General features: G+C 55.0%; 2 protein-coding genes and 1 long non-coding RNA gene across 11 annotated transcripts; 2 read left to right on the forward strand and 1 right to left on the reverse strand.

The window, feature by feature from the left end:
- Positions 1–57: 57 nt before the first annotated feature.
- Positions 58–7734, forward strand: Ccdc159 (coiled-coil domain containing 159). Of its 6 annotated transcripts, none has more exons than XM_060370775.1 (14): positions 82–197; positions 416–433; positions 1554–1663; positions 1774–2003; positions 2933–2966; positions 3355–3443; positions 3525–3606; positions 4722–4920; positions 5382–5449; positions 5530–5606; positions 5875–5996; positions 6204–6286; positions 7001–7099; positions 7264–7734. In XM_060370775.1, the coding sequence occupies exons 1-14, from the start codon at positions 193–195 to the stop codon at positions 7266–7268; spliced, it is 1221 nt and encodes a 406-aa protein (XP_060226758.1). In that variant the 5' UTR covers positions 82–192; the 3' UTR covers positions 7269–7734. The 6 variants fall into 6 exon arrangements, with proteins under 6 accessions (XP_021499526.1, XP_060226791.1, XP_021499525.1 ...); XM_021643849.2 differs by having other exon boundaries at positions 2936–2966; XM_021643851.2 differs by lacking the exon at positions 416–433 and having other exon boundaries at positions 58–197.
- LOC132648617 (uncharacterized) lies at positions 4914–8315 on the reverse strand. Its single transcript, XR_009587059.1, has 3 exons — positions 8186–8315; positions 6310–6396; positions 4914–5780 (listed from the first exon to the last, which is right to left on the reverse strand). It is a non-coding gene; the product is annotated as an uncharacterized LOC132648617 (long non-coding RNA).
- Positions 8316–8711: 396 nt separating this feature from the next.
- On the forward strand, positions 8712–19786 carry Plppr2 (phospholipid phosphatase related 2). Of its 4 annotated transcripts, none has more exons than XM_021643819.2 (10): positions 8713–8863; positions 10070–10239; positions 10958–11037; positions 12211–12399; positions 12531–12666; positions 14736–15007; positions 15680–15856; positions 17972–18094; positions 18357–18408; positions 18520–19786. In XM_021643819.2, exons 3-10 carry the CDS (start codon positions 10972–10974, stop codon positions 18861–18863), a joined length of 1359 nt encoding a protein of 452 aa, XP_021499494.1. In that variant the 5' UTR covers positions 8713–8863; positions 10070–10239; positions 10958–10971; the 3' UTR covers positions 18864–19786. The 4 variants fall into 4 exon arrangements, with proteins under 4 accessions (XP_021499497.1, XP_021499494.1, XP_021499498.1 ...); XM_021643823.2 differs by having other exon boundaries at positions 17972–18078; XM_021643820.2 differs by having other exon boundaries at positions 8782–8925.
- Positions 19787–22485: the final 2699 nt, after the last annotated feature.

The raw sequence follows: 22485 nt of genomic DNA on the forward strand, positions 1-22485 counted from the left end.
AGGAGCCAATGAGCTCCGTTCCTGCAGGGGAGTGAGCGGGCGTGGCTTAGGGGAAGACCACGCCCTTCTCTGTGACTCCACCTTCGGCCTCTCCTGTGTTTTCCAGTGATGGTGTCCTCAGGGCATCAGAACTTCGCGTCACAGCTGGGGTCTGGCTTCGAGGTCCTTGATGGGAGAGCATGAACAGGTGGTATGTGGTAGGTAGGGTTGGAAAAGGGGGTCGGGAGACTGGCGGAGATTGACAGATCGAGGGGCGGGGCTAATAGCGATGGTCACGCCCCCTCGGTAGGGGCAATCTCCCGAGAAGGGGACGTCAGAAGATTGAATCGAGGTCGTGGGAGGGCAGGCACGGTTGGTGATCTCCCTGCAGTGGAGCTCTGAAATGACTGTCTCCTTTCTCCCTGTAATCTTCCAGGGCATCTGTGGTCCTCAGGTAACATCCTAGAACAAATTCTCGTTTACCGAGTAGTGGACTAAGTCTGTGTAATCAGGAGGGCCTAATAAAGTGGATATGATTTTTTTTCCCCCCAGATTCTTACTGTGTAGCCCTGGTTGGTCTGGAACTAGCTGTGTAGACCAGGCTGGCCTGAAATTCAGGGATCCCTGAGTGCTTGGGATTAAAAGGGGTGAACCCCCCACCCTGCCCTTTATGTGGTTTTGTTGTTGTTGTTTCAGATTTTAGAATTTTGTTTTATGCATATTCATGTTTTGCCTGTATGTATGACTGTGCGCTGCTTTCATGCCCTGTGCCCGCAGAGGTCAGAAGAGGGCATCAGACCCTGTGGGACTGGAGTTACAGAAGGCTGTGAGCCGCCACATAGGTGCTGGGTACTATGGAAGATCAGCAGCTAAACCAAGTCTGAAGCAGCCTGGCCTCCAGCTCCTGGGGACCTGGCTGCGGCTGCCTCCGGAGCGCTGGGATTAAAGGCGTGGGGCTGCTTCACGAGTTCCCTTGTTAAGATAAAACTTTCTTTGTTCTTGTGTGTGCATGAGGTATTTCTTAGTGTGCACGTGTCGTGGCGCACATGCGTGGAGTTGGTTCTCTCCGCCCACTTTTAAGTTGGTTCCTGGGGACCCAATTCATGTCGTCGGGCTCGGCAGCAAGCACTTCACTCAGGGAGCCCTCTGTCCGGCCCTTCAAGTCCTTAATGCCTGGTTCTCATAACCCAGCCCCACCTCTGTGTTTGGATTGATCTCTCATCTGGCTCCCGCTTCCGCCAGCACTGAGAAGACTCCTGGGCGACACCATCTCTGAGGGGTCTCTTTGGGGATACTTGCAGAGGGTTAGGAGGCTGGGGCTGGTTCTCAGCTGGTGGAGCACGTTCCTAGCTTGCAGCTGGTTTCCATCCCCCTGTATAAACCGGATGTGGTGACACACACCTGTCATCCTAGTCCTAGGGAGGTAGAAGCTGGAGGATCAGGAGTTCGAGGTCATCCTTGGCTACGTCATCTGGTCTACATGAGACACTGTCTCAAAATAATTAACAACTGAAAATGAAGGGTTTGGGACTTAGGGACTGGTCTCAGAGCCCTTCCCATCCCCCTGTCTGCAGTGACCCTCTTTTGGCCGGCCTACCCCGAGACCCTGACTACTGTGTATCTCACTTCTGCCTACATCCCTCACTGTCTGTCACATGTTGGCCTGACAACGAGCAGGAGCAGGGCAAGTACTGGTGTTCTTGGAGGGCTCGGTAGACAGGCGGAGGGCTGGGAGGGGCTGGCCGCTGCAAGCCTGCTGTCACTTGTCCCTGAAGGAAAGCTTCTTGCCCCTAGGGTCCTCCTCAGAGAAGGCTTTGGACTGTATGACCCACTTCTCCAGGAGCTTGGAATCTGAGGGTGTGAGCACTGCTTCGGAACAGGCAGCAAGGAGGAGTGTGGGCTGGTCGGCGGAGTGGGACTCAGAACCTCAGCCTCATGAGGGCCCAGCCTGCCCCAACTCAGACCAGCACAAGGAGCATTGTCATGACCAAGACCTTGTGAGGAGGAGTCACAACCCAGCCAAGGTTGCCTCCCTTAGGGCACCCTCACTGAGCTAGGAATGCACTTGCTGTGTGTATCCCTGTGGAGTTCAGGGAAGGGTCCCCTGCACTCCGTGTGTGTGTGTGTGTGTGTGTGTGTGTGTGTGTGTGTGTGTGTGTGTACACGCACCTCCTCATATATAGACATGTGTGTACATATGGGTATGCACATTAGTGCACGATGTCTATGGAGGACAGAAGAGGGCATCAGATCCCCGGAGCTGGAGTTTTAAGTGGTTGTGGGCCACCCAGCCTGGATGCTGGGAGCCAGACTTCTCTGCAAGGGCAGTGCAGCGATCCCTCTCTTCACACCTGAGATGTCTGACTTTGCGAGCTGTTTGCTTGGTGCTCGTTGTTTCCGTGTCTCTGTGGTGTCTGATTGGGAGTGTGAGATCATACTTGCGTCTAAAATTGTGTGTCTATTGACAGCAGCATGTGGCTGGGCGGTACTGGCGGTCACCTTTAATCCCAGCACTCAGGAGGCAGGGGCAGCTAGATCTCTGTGAGTTCAAAGCTAGCCTGGTCTACAGAACAAGTCTGGGGACAGCCAGGACTACACAAAGAAACCCTGCCTTGAAACAAAACAGCACCAGCAAGCACAGGTCCTGGTGGGGTGTCCGCCATAGACAGCACGTCATTGGTGTCCTGTGCTCCCAAGGAGAAAGGTCAAATGAGGGACAGCCTGGCAGCTGCTTCCTCTCAGGGCCAATCCAGAGGCCCACAGACGTGAGATGAGGCACCTAAGTGTACTTCTCAGCATGTGCAGATGAGCACCAGGAGGGTAGGGGCAGGACACAGCTTTGTATGATTTGGGATAGCCAGAACTCAGGAGAACCACCTCCGCCCTACCCTCTGAGCTGTGGTAAGGCAAACAATCCAGGAATAAATTATCACTCTCCTCTCCTCTCGCCCAGAAGTGTCTGGAGCCCTGCTCTTCTAAAGTAAAAGGTGAGCGCCTTCTTCCCAGGGACACTGGGAAGGGAAGACGTTTGGGTGTCTGTCATTTATTTATTTATTCATTCATTCACTTCCCGTGCCAGTGTGTGTACGTGCTGAGCACACATTTGAAGGTCAGAGGACAACTAGCCAGAGTTGGTTCTCTCCTACCCTGCAGGTCCCTGGGATTAGACTCAGGTCTTTAGACTTGACGGCAAATGCCATTAGCAACAGAGACGCCTCGCAGGCCCACTTTCCACAGTCTTCTCCAGTATCCAGGCCCGTGCTCATGAAATGCCTCAAGGGGGTCCCCTGCTCTATACCTGCTTCCCCTTCCCTGACCCCCCCATCTCTGCCCTGACCCTACCGCAGCTGTGGCCCACTCTGCCTCTGCCCACAGTTAAGAACAACATGCTTATCCCTGACTCTCAGAAGCTCTTGCGGTGTGAACTGGACTCTCTCAGGTCCCAGCTGCAGGCTCAGACTAAGGTGAGCACCCCCCGTGCCACCTTCTGCACCCCTGTTGGCACCATCCTCCCCACTCCAGGGCCTCACCTCCTGCCCCTCCAGGCTTTCGAGTTCCTGAACCACTCTGTGACCATGCTGGAGAAGGAGAGCTGCCTACAACAGATCAAGATCCAGCAGCTTGAAGGTAAGGACTGGATGGAGGCCTAGCTCTGAGTAAGATTTCGGGGGAGTGAAAGTGAGGTCAAAGGTCAAAACAGGGTCAGGGAAGGCTGCAGTCCAAACTAGCCTCAGGCCCACATCCATTTCCCACCTTTTGGGGCTGGGCTTCCATTGGTAGAGCACTTGCCTAGCATGAATGAAGTCCTGGGTTCCAGCTTCAGCCTGGAATATAACTGGACCAGGTGATGCATGCCTGTGATCTCAGTGCTAGGGAGATAGAAGCAAGAGGAGTGTTCAAAGTTATCATCTAATTAGGGAGTTGAAAGTCAGCCTAGGCTAGAGATTCTGTCTGGAAGATAAAAGATAAAAACAAGGCCCTGGGGCTGAAGGATGGCCTGTCAGTTTAGAGCACCTGCTGCCTGTGCAAAGGACCCAGGTTCTGTTCCCAGCACCCACATGGTGGTTCACAACCATGAATCCTCATGCTTCCAGGGGATAGGACACCCTCTTCTGGCCTCCATGGGCACCAGGCAAAACAAAAACAAAAACAAAACAAAACAAAAAACATAAAACAAAACAAAAGCCACGGCCAGGCTGGTGTCTTACACCTTTAATCCTAGCAGAGGCAGGGGTTCTCTGTGAGTTCAGCCTGGTCTACAAAGGGAGTCCAGGACAGCCAAGGCTACCCAGAGAAACCTCGAAATATAATAATAATAATAAAGGTTAAAATGTTCCAGGGCTGGGGACATAGCTCTTTTATTAAAATGCTTGCCATTCATCTACAGAACTCAGATTTAAACAAACAAACAAACAAACAAACAAAAACCCCAAACTGGATTCAGTGGGGCACCTTTAATCCCAGCTCTGTCGGGGTGGGGATAGGAATCCTGGGCTCTCTGGCCAGCCCGGCTACCCTAACCTGCGAGCTTCGGGGTCAGGGAGAGACCCTGTCTCAAAAGATAAGGTGGATAAGAACTGAGGATGAGATGCAGTGTTGACCTTGGGCCTCCCTGCCCCTCCACACATCCATGTGCCTGTATACCTGTGCACACACCGATGCAAACGCGTGAACTTGTACATACACCCAAGACCCCCGCCCCACACAGAAATAAAACCAAGCGTGTCCTGCTCACTCTGCAGAAGCGCTGAGGCCCCTGAGCCGCCAGGGAGAGAAGGGGAGCTGTAAGTGGAGCAAGGAACAATGTCGGCAGCAGGATCTGTACGGGGTCCTGGCCCAGGGGCTGCAGGGGCTGCAGAAGACAATGAAGGAAGGTGAGGAGCTGCAACAGGCCCGGACCACTCGCTGCCTGCAGCTGTTGGCCCAGGAGATCCGGGACAGGTGGGTGTGGGCAGGAGGGCAGTGTGGAGGTTGCAAGCAAGCGGGCCACCACTGAAGGAATTTAACGGAGCTGGGAGTGGAAGATTTGGGGGACACAACATTAGGAGCAGGACGCTCAGAGGGGACGAGTGGCTAGAAGCTTTAGGGAAACTGCAAGCTGAAGGTGGGCTGGGAAGGAGGCAGGGGCTCAGAAGACTGAGCGGGGCGGAGAGGCTGGAGAGTGAAAATCACGAGGAGTTGACACGGCTAGGAAGATCCTGGTAGGAAGAAAGTAGACTGGAAGGTGAGAGGATGGAGTCGGGGGCTGTGGGCGGAGTCTGGGACTGGGTGGAGCCTCGGGCTGAGGACTGATTCCTAGGCTGTAGGCGGAGGGTCAGGTAGTGGGGGTGGGGACAGGGGAAGGCCATAGAGGCCTAGGGAATGGGCTAGGAATGTGGGTCTAGGCTCCTCTCTTCCCTTAGCAAGAAGTTCCTGTGGGAGGAACTGGAGCTGGTGCGGGAGGAGGTGACTTTCATCTATCAGAAGCTCCGTGAGTGCCTGGAGGCCCGCAGCCGGGAAGGGGTGGGGCTCCGCTGAGCCCCAGGTTCGCTGAGCACTCTCCCCCAACAGAAGCCCAGGAGGATGAGATCTCAGAGAACCTCTTGCATATCCAGAAGATGCAGAAAACACAGGTGAAGTGCCGCAAGGTGAGTGGAGAAAACGAGAACACAAATCCCAGCTCTGCCACTTAATGCCGTGTTATCAAGGGCCTATCACTTTGCCCCTCTGGACCTCGATTTGCCTCTCCCTCCGTATTATGGGTGTAATACCTCCCTGATCAGAGAGGTGGTTCACTGAGGGCTCCATGCTGTCAGGACATCCTGCAAGAGAAGTTCCACATCACGATTACTTTTTTCCATGGTTATTACTGTGTATCTAATCGCTTGCTCCCCCAACACCCCTCCTGAACCTCAGGTGCTGACCAAGATGAAGCAGCAGGTGTATGAGCCGTCTCCGTGGCCAGAGAGTGAGGAGGTGCTGGCAGAAGGCAGTGGCTGCTGGAGGGAGGAGCTACAGAAGGAGCTGAGAGACATATGGTGAGGCCAGCTTTCAGGGTGACCTCTGACCCTTCACCTCCTCTAAGCCGCCTCTCCACCCACTGTGTCTGGAAGCCACTTGGTTCTTAACCTTCCTATTTCTCCTAGGAATCACCCTCTCCGCAGCCTCCCTTGCACTAGCTTGAATTCCGGGGTACCCCGGAGACCTCAGCATCTCTTGGGGCCCCTGTCTCTGTCTCCCCACAGGTCTGCTGTCCACAGCCTGCAGAACTCTATTGACAGTCTTGCCTTGTCCATGGGTACCAGCCCCAGAGCCTCCAGCGTCAGGGGTGAGTGTACTGGGGGAGCCTACCTTCAGAGGTACTTCCGAGGCTCAGATAGGCTGGCGTCTTGTTCCAGGGCTGGGTAGCTGAGAGAGACTGGCTGAGATTTTGAAGGCCTGTAATTGCAGAAATTAGGGGGTAGATGAGAGAGGCCCTCAAGGGCAAGACCAGCCTGGGTGTTTCATGCGTGAGCCACTTGAAATCACATTTAGGATCTGTGAGGTATTTTTGAGATATAATCTCACATAGCTCAGATTAACTTAAACTCACTATTTAGTCAATAATGGTCCTCCTGCCTCCGCTTCTGGGATTACAGATGTGTACTACCGTTTCTGAGCCTATGAGTTTTTTGTTTGTTTTGGTTTTTAAGATTTATCTTATGTTTGTGGGTGTTTTGCATATATCTGTGCACGACCTGCATCGTGCTGCCTCAGAGGCCAGAAAAAGGCATCAGGTCCTCTGAAACTGGAGTTAACAGAGTATTGGGAGCCACCGGCTGTGTGCTAGGAATTGAACCTGGGTCCTGGGAGAGCTGCCAGCAGTACTTCTAACCCCTGAGCCCCCTCTCCAGGCCCCTGAGGGGATCATTTAAAGGGTCATTGATATAATTTGGTATTACTTTGGGTCATAAATCTCAAGGGATGCAGAGTCCAAACTCTGAGGTTGCTGGAGGGCCATGTTCAGGATCTGAAGGGCCAGGATGGCATGTCTCTCTCATAGGCCGCAAGGGACAACAGTGCATGAGTTCTCAGTGGCCCTCCTGGGACTCTGATTCTGACTGGGAGAGACCTTTCAGCAAGATTGGATCCTATGCTCCCGGTACACACCCTCCTCAGCCCCTCTCCATCCCTTACCTGGCCCGGCCTGCTTGAGATTCCCACTAGGCCTCGAGGCTGACCCTCTGCCTGGGTATCTGGTCCCTGGCTGGTAACCCTGAGTTCTCCTGGTTCAAACCAGACCGTGACTACCTTCTCTCCCCACAGCTTGAGCAGCTGGGACTGCTTGCCCTGAAGACCCCTCCAGAGAGAAAATAAACTAGCAGAGACCTTCCTCCACTCTGGACTTTTGCATCTGCTGGTTCAGGAGTCTGTGGTCCTCCCCACGCCTCCCCCAGATAACTCCTGGGTGTCTCAGAGGGCTCAGAGACTCAGCACTTTTGAGGATATGTGGGTCTAGATAGGACAGTGAGACAAGACTTAGGGTGTGTTAGTTGGGCATACGATCCCAGCGCTTGGGAGGCAGGTGGGAGCAGGCATGCCAGTTCACAGTTAACAAAGCAAGTATGAGACCAGCCCGGCGGACCAACTAAATGGCTCAGTGGGTAACAGCATTTGCCACCAAGTCTAAAGACCTGAGTCTGATGTCAGGAACCCTCATGGTGGTAAAGAACCAATTCATGTTGGTTGTCTTCCAACCTATAAATGCATATAAAACATTTCACACACCCCAATAAATGTAATTTTAAAGAATTTTTTTTGGGGGGGGCTGGAGAGATGGCTCAGCGGATGAGAGCACTGTCTGTTCCTCCAGAGGTCCTGAGTTCAATTCCCAGCAACCACAGGGTGGCTCACAACCATACTGGGATCTGATGCCTTCTTCTGGCCTGCAGGCATACATGCAGATAGAACACTCATACATACATAAATAAATTTTTAAAATAAAATAAAAAAAGTATTTTTCAAGACAGGGTTTCTCTAGCCCTGGCTGTCATGGAACTCTATCTGTAGACCAGGCTGGCACTGGATATACAGAGATCTGCCTCTGCCTCTGCCTCCCAAGCACTGGGATTAAAGGCATGTGCCACTGCTGCCCAGCAAATAAGTGTAATTTTAAAAACACAAAATCAGGACAGTGTTTGCCTAGCATGCAGGAAGCCTTGGGTTCCAAGCCCAGGATCTTACAAACCTGATGTGGTGGAACAGGCCTGAAAATGCAGCCCTCAAGGAGATGGAAGCAAGAGGATCCAGAGCTCAAGGCCAGCCTTGACTACAAAGAGGACTGAAGACCAGCTTGGGCTGCATGAGACCCTGTGTCAAACACAAAAATAGAACTGGTTGTCCAGTTAGAATCTTCCTTTCTGGATCACGATGCCCAAAGGGGGGAGAGGTGTAACGCGGGGTGTCCTTCGAAGAGGCTGAGCTCCCCTCTTCCCTCAGCCTATCCTACCCAGCCCTTCCTCTATCTCCATTCTTTTCCCTTCCAGTCTCTTCCAGTCCTGCCCGGTCTCCTTGAGTTATGCAAATGACCGTTCTATAGCTCCGGCGTGACACGCTGACAACTCCCCGCCCCACCGTGTTATGCAAATGAAGACCCCAAGTGGCCCCGCCTGCCTGGCTCTGTAGACCCGCCCTTCTCTGGTTATGCAAATGATGCCCTGTGCCCCCCGCCCCTCTGGGTTATGCAAATAAGGAGCTCTGTGGCTCCACCCCTGCCTTGGCCACGGAGTCTGCGCGCAGCGACAAGCCCGGCGGTCCAGACTTCATCTCGTTGTCCGCCTGCCTGACCAGCCGTCTGTCTGACTGTTCTGCGGCACCGCGATCATCTAGACGGAGCGAGGGTTCAGGCGGCGGCGGCCTAGACAGGGTGAGGGAGGAGCGTGGGCGCCCATCTTCCCAGCCCGGGGGCTGCTCGATCCGGATACGCAGGTCCAGACCGGGGACATGGGTCCTTCCCATCCGTTCCCTGCGGGTCCATTGCAGGGGGTGGGGGGAAGGGGATAGCCAGGGGGAGGGGAGGCGGCGATCTCGGGCTTTAGATGGGGATGGGGGAGGGGACAACCCCCCACCCGGGGCCTCAAGAGCCTGGCCACATGCGAGGGTGGCTGTGGGTGAATGGCGGTGTGGCTGCCCCGGGTTAGTGTGTGATTGATTGTGTAACTGGTTGTGTGGCTGTCTGGCTGTGATGGGTTCGGTGGGCTCGGGTGTGTCCGCAGATGTGTGTGTGTGTGTGTGTGTGTGTGTGTGTGTGTGTGTGTGGCAGAGAGAGAGGAGAGAGAAGAACACCAGCAAGCTCACTAGCTTCTTTGGAGTGTGACTGCTTGCGCTGTGTGTGTCTGTCTGTCTGTCGACTGTCTAGGTATCTGGTTGTGTGATCTGATCTGTCATTTTGTGGTTATTGGCGGTGCATGGCTGTTTTGCCGCCCGGCAGGTGTGTGATCTTCCGTGCCTTCTGTATGCGTGTGGTCACAAGTCCGTGTCACGTATATCCCTGCCTGACCATGTGGCTGAAATTGTGGGTGGCACACTGTCTCTCCTATGACTGTGGAGAGGGTGTTCATGTGTGTGACTGTCGCTGAGTGCCTTGTAGCTGGGGGTGTGACTCTGTGACCCGTTCTGTGACTCTCATTGTGTGGCGTGACTCTGCTGTGACTCTGAGTGTGTTGGCAACCTTGAGTCTGTGGCGGTGACTGTACCAGGGTAAGGGTTTGTGGGGGGCTGGGTTGTCTCTCTGACTGGTGTTTGAGGGGGTATGTTCCATCCGTGTGGGTGTTTATGACAGGCCGTATGCAAACTGTGTGTGTGTGTGTGTGTGTGTGTGTGTGTGTGTGTTTAGTACTGGGGATTTGTGTGAATGATCAAATCTGGCTTGTTTGGCATGAAGCAGGCACCCCACACAGTGTGCCTGGATTTTGCTGTGGAATGGATGGATGTCATGCTCTGAGGTGTCCCTGCATGTGGGGTTTGGGATGGAAGCCATGGCTGGGTTTTGTCTTGTGGGAGAACCCGTGCAGGTACTTCTGCACAGCTGGACACTGGTGCCCTCACTCCAACACGCCACTCTGTGGAGCAGGTCTCAATGGAGCCCTGGATGCACAGTGCCTACCCTCATCTGCCTGGGCCTCAGTTTCCACATCCATGCAATGGAGATGAGTGTTCTTGCCCTGCTGGCCTCCGGGAGCAGCTGTGAGTTGGTGCCGGGCGAGGTGGATGCCAGTAGGAAGCCCTAGGGTGCTCTCACAGGTGAGACCAGGTGTGGTTGTGGGCAAAGCTGGCTTGGCTGTATTGGCTACCAATGCCTGGGGGGTTGAAGTTAGATTTAGGGAGGAGCCTGGGGGGGTGGGGGGCAGCTGGCCTGGGAGATGGGGTGGAGGCAAGGCCCGCTGGGGGAGGGGCAGCATCTGACTGTTAGCCTACACCAGATCCAGAAGCCAGGAGGTGGAGGTCATAATGGAAGAGACTGGAGGAGTGAGAGGGCAAGAAACATGGGATCTCCTGGGAAAAGAAGATGAAATTCCCTAAAATATGACAGAACTCGGTACCAAGAAGAGAGGTACTCTTCTCTAAAGACTAGTTGCAGGACCCCATAAACGGCATGGGACCCACAGAATTTCTTTAATAGAAGGTAGAGAGAAGAGACCACTACAGAATCTTTTGAGAGAACCAACTCCCGCAGGTTGCCCTCTGACCTCCACACGAACTATGTGGCACACATGTACAAACACACACATACACACGTGCACACACAAATGGTAAATGTGAGTGAAAGAAAGAAGCCTGAGGTCTCTGGTAGAAGCCGGAGCCCCGGTGTAAGAAGAGGCAGGGATGTTCAGTGAGCAGGGCCAGCAGCGTGGGAAGTAGATTGCAGAGCGTGGCCAGATCAGCGAGCAGACTCAGAGTCCCAGGATGCTCCTCTACTCAGTGGCGTGCCCTGGAGAGCCCACTCCCTGTCCCTCCACAGGCCCGGCCTTCACCATGGCTGGAGGGAGGCCTCACCTGAAGCGGAGCCTCTCCATCATCCCCTGCTTTGTCTTTGTGGAGGTGAGGACCTCTAGCTGCTCTGAGAAAGTACTCCTGGTTTCCATTTCCTCCCTCTGTTCTGCCCACCCTGTCTTCCTGCTCCTGGCCCAGTCCTCTCCTACCATTTCTCTCTGACCTCCTGCACCCCATTTCCTCACAACCTCTGCTCCTGCTCTGTTTCTCTTGAGATGTGGTGACACGATTGGGCTCCGAAGCATTCCTCACTGGATTCCGGCCCCGTTCTTCCCTGATCCATCACACTTTGGGACTTTGCATGCCTGAGCCTCAGTTTCATCTCTAAAGAGGCATGGTGACACGTATGTGTAGCCTCAGGATTTGAGAGCCTGAAGGAAGAAGGATTTCAGGGAAGTCAAGCGCTACATGAGACTGGGTCTCAAAAAGAGATAAAGACAGAAAGAGACAAAAACAAAACAAAACAAAACAAAAAAAACCACCTGTAATCCTAACATCTAGGAGACAGAGGCAGAGGCAGGAGACTGTCTGCGAACGCAAGGTCGGTCCATATGCTTGGTCAGGCCACCTAAGACTACAGAGGGAGATCCTGTCTCCAAACAAACAAGCCAGGTGTGGTCGCACACACCTTTAATCACAGCACTTGGGAGGCAAAAAGCATGTGTATTCTAGTGACTTCGATGCCGGCCTGGTCTACATAGTGAGCTCCAGGCCAGCAAGGGAAACCTTGTCTCAAAACAAGGAAGTACTGTCATGATTTCCACGACAGCCTGAGATACATAATGAGACCATCTAAAAAAATAATAGATAAATATAAAACAAACCAGGGGTGAGGGTGTGAGACTTGCCTAGCTTGAACAAACCCTGGGTTCTGTCCCCAGCACTGAATAATTGACCCACAACTGTCACCTCAGTACTGGGAGATGGAGTCTGGGAGATCAGGAGTCACCCCAATAATGAGTTCTAAGCTATCCTGGCGTACATGAGGCCTTGTCTCAAGAAATGCCAAAACAAAAGCCCACCAGAAACTAGAAAACAGCACCAGCTACAGTTGCTGGAAAGGTTGCACTGTCGTAACTCCTTCCTTCCCTCCTCTCCTTTTGTCTCAGTCTTCCTCCATCTTCCAGTTTCTCTCTCCCTTATCTCTGTCTCTGTCGGACCTCACGGCCTCTGACCTCCTCCTGTTTCTTTCTGCTTCTCTCTGGCCCTGACCGGCTGCAGTCTGTATTGCTGGGCATCGTGGTCCTGCTTGCCTACCGCCTGGAGTTCACGGACACCTTCCCTGTGCACACCCAGGGCTTCTTCTGCTATGACAGCGCATATGCCAAGCCGTACCCCGGGCCTGAGGCTGCTAGCCGGGCGCCCCCTGCCCTCATCTATGCCCTGGTCACTGCTGGGCCCACCTTTACGGTGAGACAGTGTGGGTCACCCAGGTTGGATACCAGGGAGTCGAATCTCCCAGAAGACAAGAAGGCCAGGTTGGGGCTGGTGGAGCCCTGGCCTTGAAGGCCAGGAAGACCCCATCTTGGTCTTGTCCACAGATCCTGCTGGGGGAGCTGGCACGTGCCTTCTTCCCTGCCCCACCGTCCAGCCGTCCTGTCAGCGGGGAGAGCACCATTGTGTCAGGGGCCTGCTGCCGCTTCAGCCCCCCACTGCGGAGGCTGGTCCGTTTCCTGGGTGAGAGATGAGGCCGGGGTCAGGGCAGTGGTCTTGGGGAGGGAGGTGAGTTCAGGCACAAAGGAACATGGACCAGTTCCGCCTTAAAAAGAATCTCAGGCCAGGGAATCGGAAAGGCTCAGCGGGTACAGGTGCTTGCCACCAAGCGTCACCTGAGTGTGAATATCCAGATCCACGTGGTCAAAGCAGAGGAACAATTCTAGAGCTGTTCTCTGACTACACTCAAGGTGTCACACACACACACACACACACACACACACACGAGTACTACACGCATGCGCACACAGACACAGAGACACAGGCATGCACACACATGCATGCACATAGATGCATTCACATAAACATATACATAGCTCCATGCATGTACCTACACATAGAAACAAGCATGCACACAATCATACACAAACACAATACAACACAGACACAGGCGTGCACACGCACACACATGAATGAAAGAAAATCTCTTTTAGAAGCCAGAGATGCCACACATCTGTTGTTCCAGAGACGGTAAGAGGGGAAGTGGAGACAGGTGGACTCACAGAGGCTGTGGGCCACCCAGTCCGGCCTACTTTGCAAAACTTCAGGCCTGTGAGAAGCTCAGTCTTAAAATGTGAAGGTGTCAGAAGAACAACAGCTGCAGTTGTCCCCTGACCTCCATCACAAGCATATACGCTTGCACACACGAAGAATTCGAGCCTGAGTGCTGGGGCACATCTGTAATCCCAGGCCTTGGAAGGCTGTTGTAGGAAGATCTGAAGTTTGGAAGCCAGCCTGAGCTACCAATAGCGTTAAAAAAGACAAAAGAAAGAAAGAAAAAGAAAAAAAAAGCAAGCTGTGTGGGTTGGCACATTCCCTTACTCTAAATACTCAAAGGTTAGGTCGGGGGCTGAAAGGATGGCTCAGTGGTTGGGTGTGCTTTTTGCTCTGGGTTTAGATCCTAGCATTCACATCTGACATCTCCCAGCCCCCTGGGCCTCAACTGCCAGGGGATTGAGACCCTCCGTCCTCCAGGGGCTCCTGTGCCATGTGATGTGCCTAATTTCACAGGGGCACACATGCACATATTTTTTTTTTTTTTTTTTTTTTTAAAGTTCAGGGTAGGCTGAACGTTCTAGGCCAGTCTGGTCTATATATCCATTGTAAGGCCAGTCAGGGCTACATAGCTAGACTCTGCCTGTGGGGTAGGGGTCTGGGAAAAGGGACATGCCAGTCACAGGATTCAGTTGGTAAAGGCACTGTGTCTGCTACCAAGCCTGACGATTTGAAAGTTCAATCCCTAGGACCCTTATGCTAGAAGGACAGACGTGACCTCTGTCACAAGCTGTCCTCTGACCTCCAACACACGTAAGCATACACAAATACATGTAATTCTTAAAAGATCTGTAAGAGGAAGAGAAGGGGAAGGAGAGGAGGAACTCCAGAAATTCCAGGAAGGTCTTTCTAGTTGGTCCCAAGTTCCTGACGCAATGGTGTGGAGGGGTCCCTGTGGTGTGATGGAGTCAGGGAGGGCCTGCCCTCACATGGTACACTTAGAGACAGATTGTAAATACACACTGTAATGAGGGTCCTGCGGTGGCACTGAGTGTACGGCTACTTCACCCAGTTATCACAGGCCCCAGGTCGGCTTTCGTGGCGACCCTAGAAAGAGCGAGACGACTGAGACCAGGGACTGGTCTAAAGGAATTTATGGCCAAGCCTGACAACCTCAGTTCAGCTTCCAGAACCTGTGTGGAAGGAGAAAAGAACTAGATCCCTTAGGCTGTCCTCTGACCTCCACACAAAGCTCAATAGTGCCCACACAGATAGATACACCCCAAATAAATATTTTTAAAATCACCCTTTTTTTGAGAGGGTTTCTCTGGGTTGCCCTGACTGTTCTAAGAACTCTCTCTGTAGACTTGGCCAGTCTAGAACTCAGGTCCTCCTGCCTCCCGAGTGCCACCAACATGCTACTTTTAAAATATATATATATATTTGAAAGAGACAGACAGGGGCCTTAATGGAACCGTGCGGGGCGCTTGGGAGGGGTCCAGTGAAAGCGACTTGATCTCTCTCCTCACCACCGCCAGGCGTGTACTCTTTTGGCCTCTTCACCACGACCATCTTTGCAAATGCGGGACAGGTGGTGACCGGTAACCCCACACCTCACTTCCTGTCGGTGTGTCGCCCCAACTACACGGCCCTGGGCTGCCCACCACCGTCCCCCGACCGACCAGGGCCTGACCGCTTCGTCACGGACCAGAGCGCCTGTGCAGGCAGCCCCAGCTTGGTGGCCGCCGCCCGTCGCGCCTTCCCCTGCAAGGACGCGGCCCTGTGCGCCTACGCGGTCACCTACACTGCGGTGAGGCCCCCGGGGGAGCTGCCAGGGGTCTGGAGTGTGTGTGTGTGTGGTGGTGGGGTCTGCTAACCCGAGGGAGGTCTGGGAAGGAGGCTGTCCCCGCTGAGCTGCATCCTTAGGTTCACCCCACGTCCCTGAAGCCACACCCTCGTGCATCCCAGCCCTAGCGCCCTGACTTCTCCCCTATTGTCCTGTCTTTTGGGATCCCGCCCCTTGGAGCTGCTGGCTAGCTGGCTAGCAGGCTAGGCTTGTGGGCTCTGGCTCCGCCTCCTGCAGCTCTCGCCCCGCCCCTTGGTTGGGCCCCGCCCCTCCGGTGCGTTGCCTTTATTCCTGCGCTCTGTTTGATGTCTTTCCTTTTACTGGCCTCTGGAGTGACTGGCTGATATGCCCCCCCCCCCGCCACCTCCTACCACTCCTGTGGCCCCATGAGGTTCCCGAGCCACCTCTGGAGCTCCCGGACCTGCCCCCTTGACCCTGACTCGGCTCCCTAGGGAGGTCTGTGGTCACGTTTCAATGCGGCGAGCATCCTCGTCCGGTGGAACCCGGTTCCATGAGTCTTCACCCGTCCTTTTTGGCGCTCTGGCCACATCTTCACCTCTGCGGGGACCCGCCGAGGGTCCCCTGCCCCATTCCTGGAGCCCCCTGGCCGTCCCCTCACCCGTTTGGGTTCCGCAGATGTACGTGACCCTCGTGTTCCGCGTGAAGGGCTCCCGCCTGGTGAAACCTTCCCTTTGCCTGGCCCTGCTGTGCCCCGCCTTCCTGGTGGGCGTGGTCCGCGTGGCCGAGTACCGCAACCACTGGTCAGACGTGCTGGCTGGCTTTCTCACGGGAGCGGCCATCGCCACCTTTCTGGTGAGTCCCCTCCCACCCGCCTCCGTGTGTAAGACCTCTCAGCAGGCCCCTGAACCAGGAGCGAGGCCGAAGGGTGTAGATGCTGGGTGACCCGAGGAGAGCCGGTGTCCTCTCCTCTGGCCCTGACTGCTTGCCTGTCGTCATCTGTGAAATGGGTTCGACAGGGTCTTACCACGGAGGGATGCCACAGCACACTGCGGTTGAGATAAATATAAATACTGTTTATTTTAAGTGGAGGATGAGGGCCCGGTGGTTGGTAAAGCGCTTGCATTTCAAGCGTGAGGATCTGAGTTCAGAACTCCACCGGAAGTGGCGTACCCATCACCGCAGCCCGGGGTAGGCAGAAGCAGGACGGTTCCTGGGGGTCACCAGCCAGCCAGTCTAGATTAATCTGGGAGCTCCAGGCCAGTGAGTGGCTGTGTCTCAAAAAGCAAGGTGGAACACTCCTGAGGAATGATGCCACAGGCTGACCTTCCACACGCGCCGACCTGTGCCCTCCACAAACACAGACACACCAGCCTGCGCACTGCACGCCCACAAACACGCATCGCCCTCCCACACATTTAAAGGTATACGTATATTTTTAAAGGTGTGTTTAGTTTTAATTTTGTGTGTTTTGCCTGCATTAAGTGTGTGTGTGTGTGTGTGTGTGTGTGTTGTGCCTGAACAGGCAAGTGTGCTGAGATGGAGTTACAGATGGCCGATCCACCACGTGGGTGCTGGAAACAGAACCCCGGGCCTCTGCAAGAGTAGCCAGTGCTCTTGACCACTGAGCCACCTTCCCAGACCTCTAAATATGTTTTTTAAGGTATGTTTTGGCCAGTCATGGTGGCACTGCCCTCACTGTGCAGCCCTGACTGTCTTGGAATGCGATGTGTAAACCAGTTAGCCTTGAATTCACAGAGATCTGTCTACTGCTGCCTCCCAAGTGCCGGGACTAAAGCTGTGCACTGCCACTCCCGGCAAGACTGGTTTTTTTGTTTGTTTTTTAAGACTCTTTTTGAGACAGGCTCTCTTGTAGTTCCTGGGACTGGCTGTCCAGCAAAGCACAACTTTGTTCCTCTGATCCTCCTGCCTCACCTCCCTAGTGCTGGGATCACAGACCTGCCTCACCAAGGCCCTGTACTGGTGGGAATGGGGATGGGGATGGAGCTCAGGGCTTCGGGAATGCTGGGCAAGCGTTCTAGGCAGCGAGCCGTAACTCAGCCCCTCCTAAGACATCCGGGGAAAGGTTGGCGAGAAAGCTCAGCTGGTAAAAGCAATCTCCAGGGACTGGAGAGGTGGCTCAGAGGTTAAGAGCACTGGCTGCTCTTCCAGAGGTCCTGAGTTCAATCCCCAGCACCCACACAGTGGCTCACAACCATCTATAGTGAGATCTGGTGCCCTCTGGTGTGTGTGGGCATACATGCAGACAGAACACTGTATAAATAATAAAAAAAAAATCTCTTTTTAGAATTACATCGGAGGCTGGAGAGACAGCTCAGCATTGAAGAGCACTGGTCCTCTTGCAGAGGACTTAGATTCAGTTCCCAGCACCTACGTGGTGGCTCACAGCCATAACTCCAGTTCCAGGGGATCTAATTTCCTCTTCTGGGCCTCCTTGCCTAAGCATACATGCAAAACACTCACAGAAAATAAAAATCAGCTGGGTGCGGTGGCACATACCTGTAATCCTGGCACTCAGGGAGGCAGGGGCAGGGCTTGTCCCTGTGAGCTTGAGGCCAGCCTGGTCCACAAACTGAGTCCAGGACAGCCAAAGCTGCACAGAGAAACCCTGTCTCGAAAAACAAAAAAAAAAAAAAGTCAATATTCAAAAGGTCAAACAAACGCAGTCAGTGGTGGGGCACGCCTCGCCTCTAATCCCAGCACCTGGGGGTGGGGGTGGAGTGCAGATTTGCATTCAGGGTCAGCTGGAAACAAAAAGAGTTCCAGAGCAGCCATAGAGAGACCTTGTCTCAAAATATCACTCGATACGTAAAAAGTAAAATTGCAAAGAAAGGTTATCTGCGTCCGTAAATTCGAGCTTCAGTTTCTCTCTGGAAACCGGGCGGATGTTTTCAGAATTCTCGCGCTGGTGATCTCGAGCCTCAATCTGCCCCCGTCCCCCCGTCCTAGGTCACCTGTGTTGTGCACAACTTTCAGAGCCGACCCCCCTCTGGCCGAAGGCTCTCCCCCTGGGAGGACCTGAGCCAGGCCCCCACCATGGACAGCCCCCTCGAAAAGTTAAGTGTGGCCCAGGTAAGGGGGCCCAGGAGCTACTCCGGGCTGGAGAGGGTGGCGGGTGGAGGGGGGCCGTGGAGGTAGGAGATGAGGGGAGAGGGGGTAGCCACCCAGCCCAGGGGATGAAGTCCTGGGAAGAAAACAGCCTCAGTGAACGGAAGGCGACACTGCCCTCTCCCTCCGGAGACCCCTGTTGCGTTTTTCCATGGGGCCATCTGTCGACCGTGAGTTGTGGGGTCCCGGGATCCTCTAGCCCCTCCCCTCTTACTGTTTGTCTCAGGAACCCGAGACCTGCAGGCCGCATTCGACACCGGCGCGGCTCACCCCATCCAGTAAGCGCTGGGTAAAGTGGGGGGCCGGGGAGGTGGGCGGAGGACCCACCTGGGCTCCTCTGCCACCCTCCCGGCTTTACTAACTTCTCCATCCCTGACTGTCTTCCCCAGAGCCGCAGAACTGTGCCCGCCGTGGCCACCTGATCCCCAGCTGCGTGTCCTCCCGGGCCCCAGCGATGTGCTCCTCGCCCCGTGTGCCCCGCCCTCGACTGAGGTCTGAGCCAACACCCCTGCCTCTGCCGCTGCCCCTGCCCGCACCGACTCCCAGCCAGGGTCCCTCGCCCTCCTCCCCCGGCCCCGGGGGCCCGGGCGGGGGAGGTGGGCGCGGCCGGAAGCTGCTGCTGCCCACGCCCCTGCTGCGGGACCTGTACACCCTCAGTGGACTCCACCCCTCCCCCTTCCACCGCGACAACTTCAGCCCCTACCTGTTTGCCAGCCGCGACCACCTGCTGTGAGATCCACCACCTCCGACCTACCCAGTGTCCCCCTCCCACCCCCCAGCCACGCGTGCGTGTGCCACGTGAGTGCTAACGGCCCCTGCCCTCCAAACCAGCCAGGCCAGCTGTCAAAAGATGGCTGGAAGGACACCTCGAGGGGGGGAATCTCTTGGCTGCTCTTTGGCCTTCTGGGACGTCCGGGTCGGCAGACAACCAGGTGGTCCCATGTCCCTAGGATTACCCTTTACAGTGGCTGATGCTTGGCCCAACCGGCCGTGGCCTAGCCAACGAGAGCTCCGAGTTCTCAGAATTCAACCCAAAAGTTTACAAAAATGTATGGGAGCCTCTTACTTCTTAGCCTCCTCAAGCAAGATGAGGCAGCTCTGGCCAGTGTTCAGCCAATAGGAGCCCTTGGCTTTTGGAAATGCGGATGGAGGGTGGGAATGATTCCAGTCAATGGCGGACCGCCCGTGACAAGCCAAGGAGGGCTAGCATCCAGACTCTCCCCAGGATCCCGGAGTCCAGCTGGAGGGTGGGGGGCAGGCTCCCCCATAGCAGCGTCCTGCAGCACCCCCTCCCCTCTCCCCAGATGCACCACCTCACACCCTCCGACTCCCTACTTAAGGAGGGCTGGCCCCAGTTCACAGGTTTTGGAGCTCCGGGTGCTGTCCCCCTTGGCTGTGCCCAGGGCACCCCCAAACCTTCTATTATTTATTAGGGCTGTGGAAAAAAAAAAGACTTTATTTTTTTGGGCCCTGTCCTCCTCCTTCACACTGCCCCCTATGCCTCAGCCTCACTGCAGTTGTGCCATTTTGGGGGGCGCGGGTAGAGCAGAAGGGGGTTACCCTACCCTGAGCAGCCAAAGGCAGTGGGCAGACGAGACACTGTCCCCCTTCCCTGCCCTCCTCCTCATCTTTAATAAAGACCTGTTTGTAACAGAAGTTTGGCCGCCTGCCCGCCTCCCCCGAGTGCTGGGAGATGGGGGGACGGGCTCTAGATGGCTGAGAATATGGGTGTGGGTGGGCTGTCACAGTGTATCTAAGGACAGACGTGGGGGGCAGCGTGGCCACGCGGCCAGGGGCATGGGTCAACATCCGGGGTCAGGCTCGGGGTGTGAGGCAGTTGACAGGGCGCTTGCCTGGCTAGCAGACACCCCCAGCACCCCACAGACCGGGTGCAGCGCACACACCTGTGGTCCAGGCACTGGGGCGAGCGGGAGGCAGAGGGACCTGGAGTTCAACATTGTCTTTGGCCACGAAAGTTAGTTTGGTTTACCTGAGACCCTCAACTCTGAAGCTCTGTGAACCTGAAAACTCTAGGCTCCATGACTTAGGTAAGCTCTTAAGATGTCTATCTGCTGTACAGACTGGGGCTCACTATGTGGCCCGCGGCCGCCAGCCCTCAGCTCCCTGCATCCGGGGACTACAGAGGGACTCTCAGTACCTGGCTTTACAGCTCTCGTGTGTTAGCTCTCGGTATTTGAGCGGTAGAAGACAGCTCAGGGAAGATGAGCCAAGGACTGTGGGGTGGGAGCCGGTGAGACGGCTCAGCAGGTGAAAGCTGCCGGCAGCCTGAGGCCCATTCCTAGAACCCAGGGCAGGAGGACGGGCCAAACTGTGGAGACCTTCACGTGACATGGCACATCCTCCCTGTCTGCTTGTCTTTCCAAAATGATGATGATGGTGGTGGTGGTGATGATGATGTTGATGGTGGTGGTGATGATGATGTTGATGGTGGTGGTGGTGGTGGTGGTGGTGGTGGTGATGGTGGTGGTGGTGGTGATGGTGGTGATGGTGGTGGTGGTGGTGGTAGTGATGGTGGTGGTGGTGGTGATGGTGGTGGTGATGGTGGTGATGATGGTGGTGGTGATGGTGGTGGTGATGGTGGTGATGGTGGTGGTGATGATGATGGTGGTGATGGTGGTGATGATGATGGTGGAGGCCTTTTGTTTAAAGAGGGCCTGGAAACATGGCTGAGTGAAGCTCTGTTCCCAGGGCTCCTGTAGGATGGCTCACACTGGCTTGTGAGTGCAGCTCAAAGGGATCTGGTGCTGATCTGGTGCTCTCTTCTGCGCTCCAGGGTACCTATACTCACATGGAATGTATACACAAGAGAAAAACGTGTTTTTAAGGTTAAGAAAATTGGGGGCTGAAAAGATGGCTCTGGGTAAAGGTGCTTGCCGCTTGACCTGTGTTTGTTGCCCCGGCACCACAGGGTAGGAAGAGAGAACCAGCTCATGCAAGTTGTCCTCTGACCACAGCATGGCGTCTCTTCCTGTTCACTAAGAAAATAGAGGCAATGAAACAGCCAGGCGTGGTGCCACCCGCATGTGATCCCAGCACTCGGGAGGCAGAGGCAGACAGTTTTCTGTGAGTTCGAGGCCAGCCTGGTCTACAAGGCAAGTCCAGAACAGCCAAAGCTACACAGAGAAACCTTGTCTTGAAAAAATATATATAGAAGTAAATAAATAAATGTAAAAATGAGACATTTTTAGAGTGGGTGAGTGGGGCGCATGTATGTGCTCTCAGTACTGGAAGGTGGGTGAGCAAGAAGATGAGGAACCCACAGTTGTCCTTGGCCACACACTGAGTTGGAAGCCAGCCTGGGCTACATCAGCAGGAAAGGAGTAAGACAGACAGACAGACAGATAGATAATTTTTCCTTGAGTTTTCTGGAGTCCGCTGAGAAGAAAAAAGCACAAGCACGGGTGAGATGTGGGGAAGGGGGTCACGTGACTATCCGGAAAGCGTGTGTAGGTGTGTGGCAGTAAGATGCCCAGGTAAACAAGGAGCCAGGGCAAAGGTTCTGAGGTGAGGCCCCTGCCTGATGGCTCCGGGAAAGAACAGGGATGTCTGCGTGGCTCGTTGAATGAAGGGCAGATGGAGGAGGTGGAGGAGGAGGAAGAGGCAGTCCGGGAGGTGGAGGAGCGGTCCGGGAGGTGGAGGGATCAGCCATGCAGCCCTGAGAAGGCTCTCCTGAGGTCGTAGGTGTCTTGACCGACCAGGGCGGGCTGCTTGGAAAGCTCCTGCTCCTCCGTTGTGGGGCTGCCAGGGAGGGGGCCCAGTCTCAGGGCCGAGGACAGCCCGGCTGCCCCGTCCTTGGTGCTGAGTCGGCGGGATGGCGGGACAGAGGACTGGGCTGCTGCGGAGGGTTTCGGCTCGTCCCTGTTCAGACACCCATCAGGAAGGGATGGCCGCAGGTGGAAGGCGCAGCTTGTTCTTCTCCGGCCCTCCAGTGCTGGGAGCTCGGCTCGGGGCAGGCCGTGTGCCTGGTGTGCAAGAGGCTGAATCCCATCCCAGGATATGATGTTTGTGCCTGGGCACGCGAGGCACGCTTGTAACCCACGCTCCCGGGAGAGGAGGGCGGCAGGATCAAAACTCAAGGCTATCCTCAGTGATGCAGCGAGTTGGAGGCCAGCCTGGGCTGCCTGAGACAAAGCTGGGCAGCTACGGGCTGCAAAGACGGGAGTTTGGTCTCCCGAACACAGGTCAAGTGGAAGGAAGAGAACGAGATAGACAAGGTTCTCCTCTGGCCTCCACATGCTTGCCATGTGGCTCCCCAATCACACACACACACACACACACACACACACACACACACAAGCACACACACAAACTTAATGAACCAGTGGGGGCAGACG

The sequence above is a fragment of the Meriones unguiculatus genome, chromosome 1, assembly GCF_030254825.1.
Source record: "Meriones unguiculatus strain TT.TT164.6M chromosome 1, Bangor_MerUng_6.1, whole genome shotgun sequence".
NCBI classification, from domain to species: Eukaryota; Metazoa; Chordata; class Mammalia; order Rodentia; family Muridae; genus Meriones; species Meriones unguiculatus.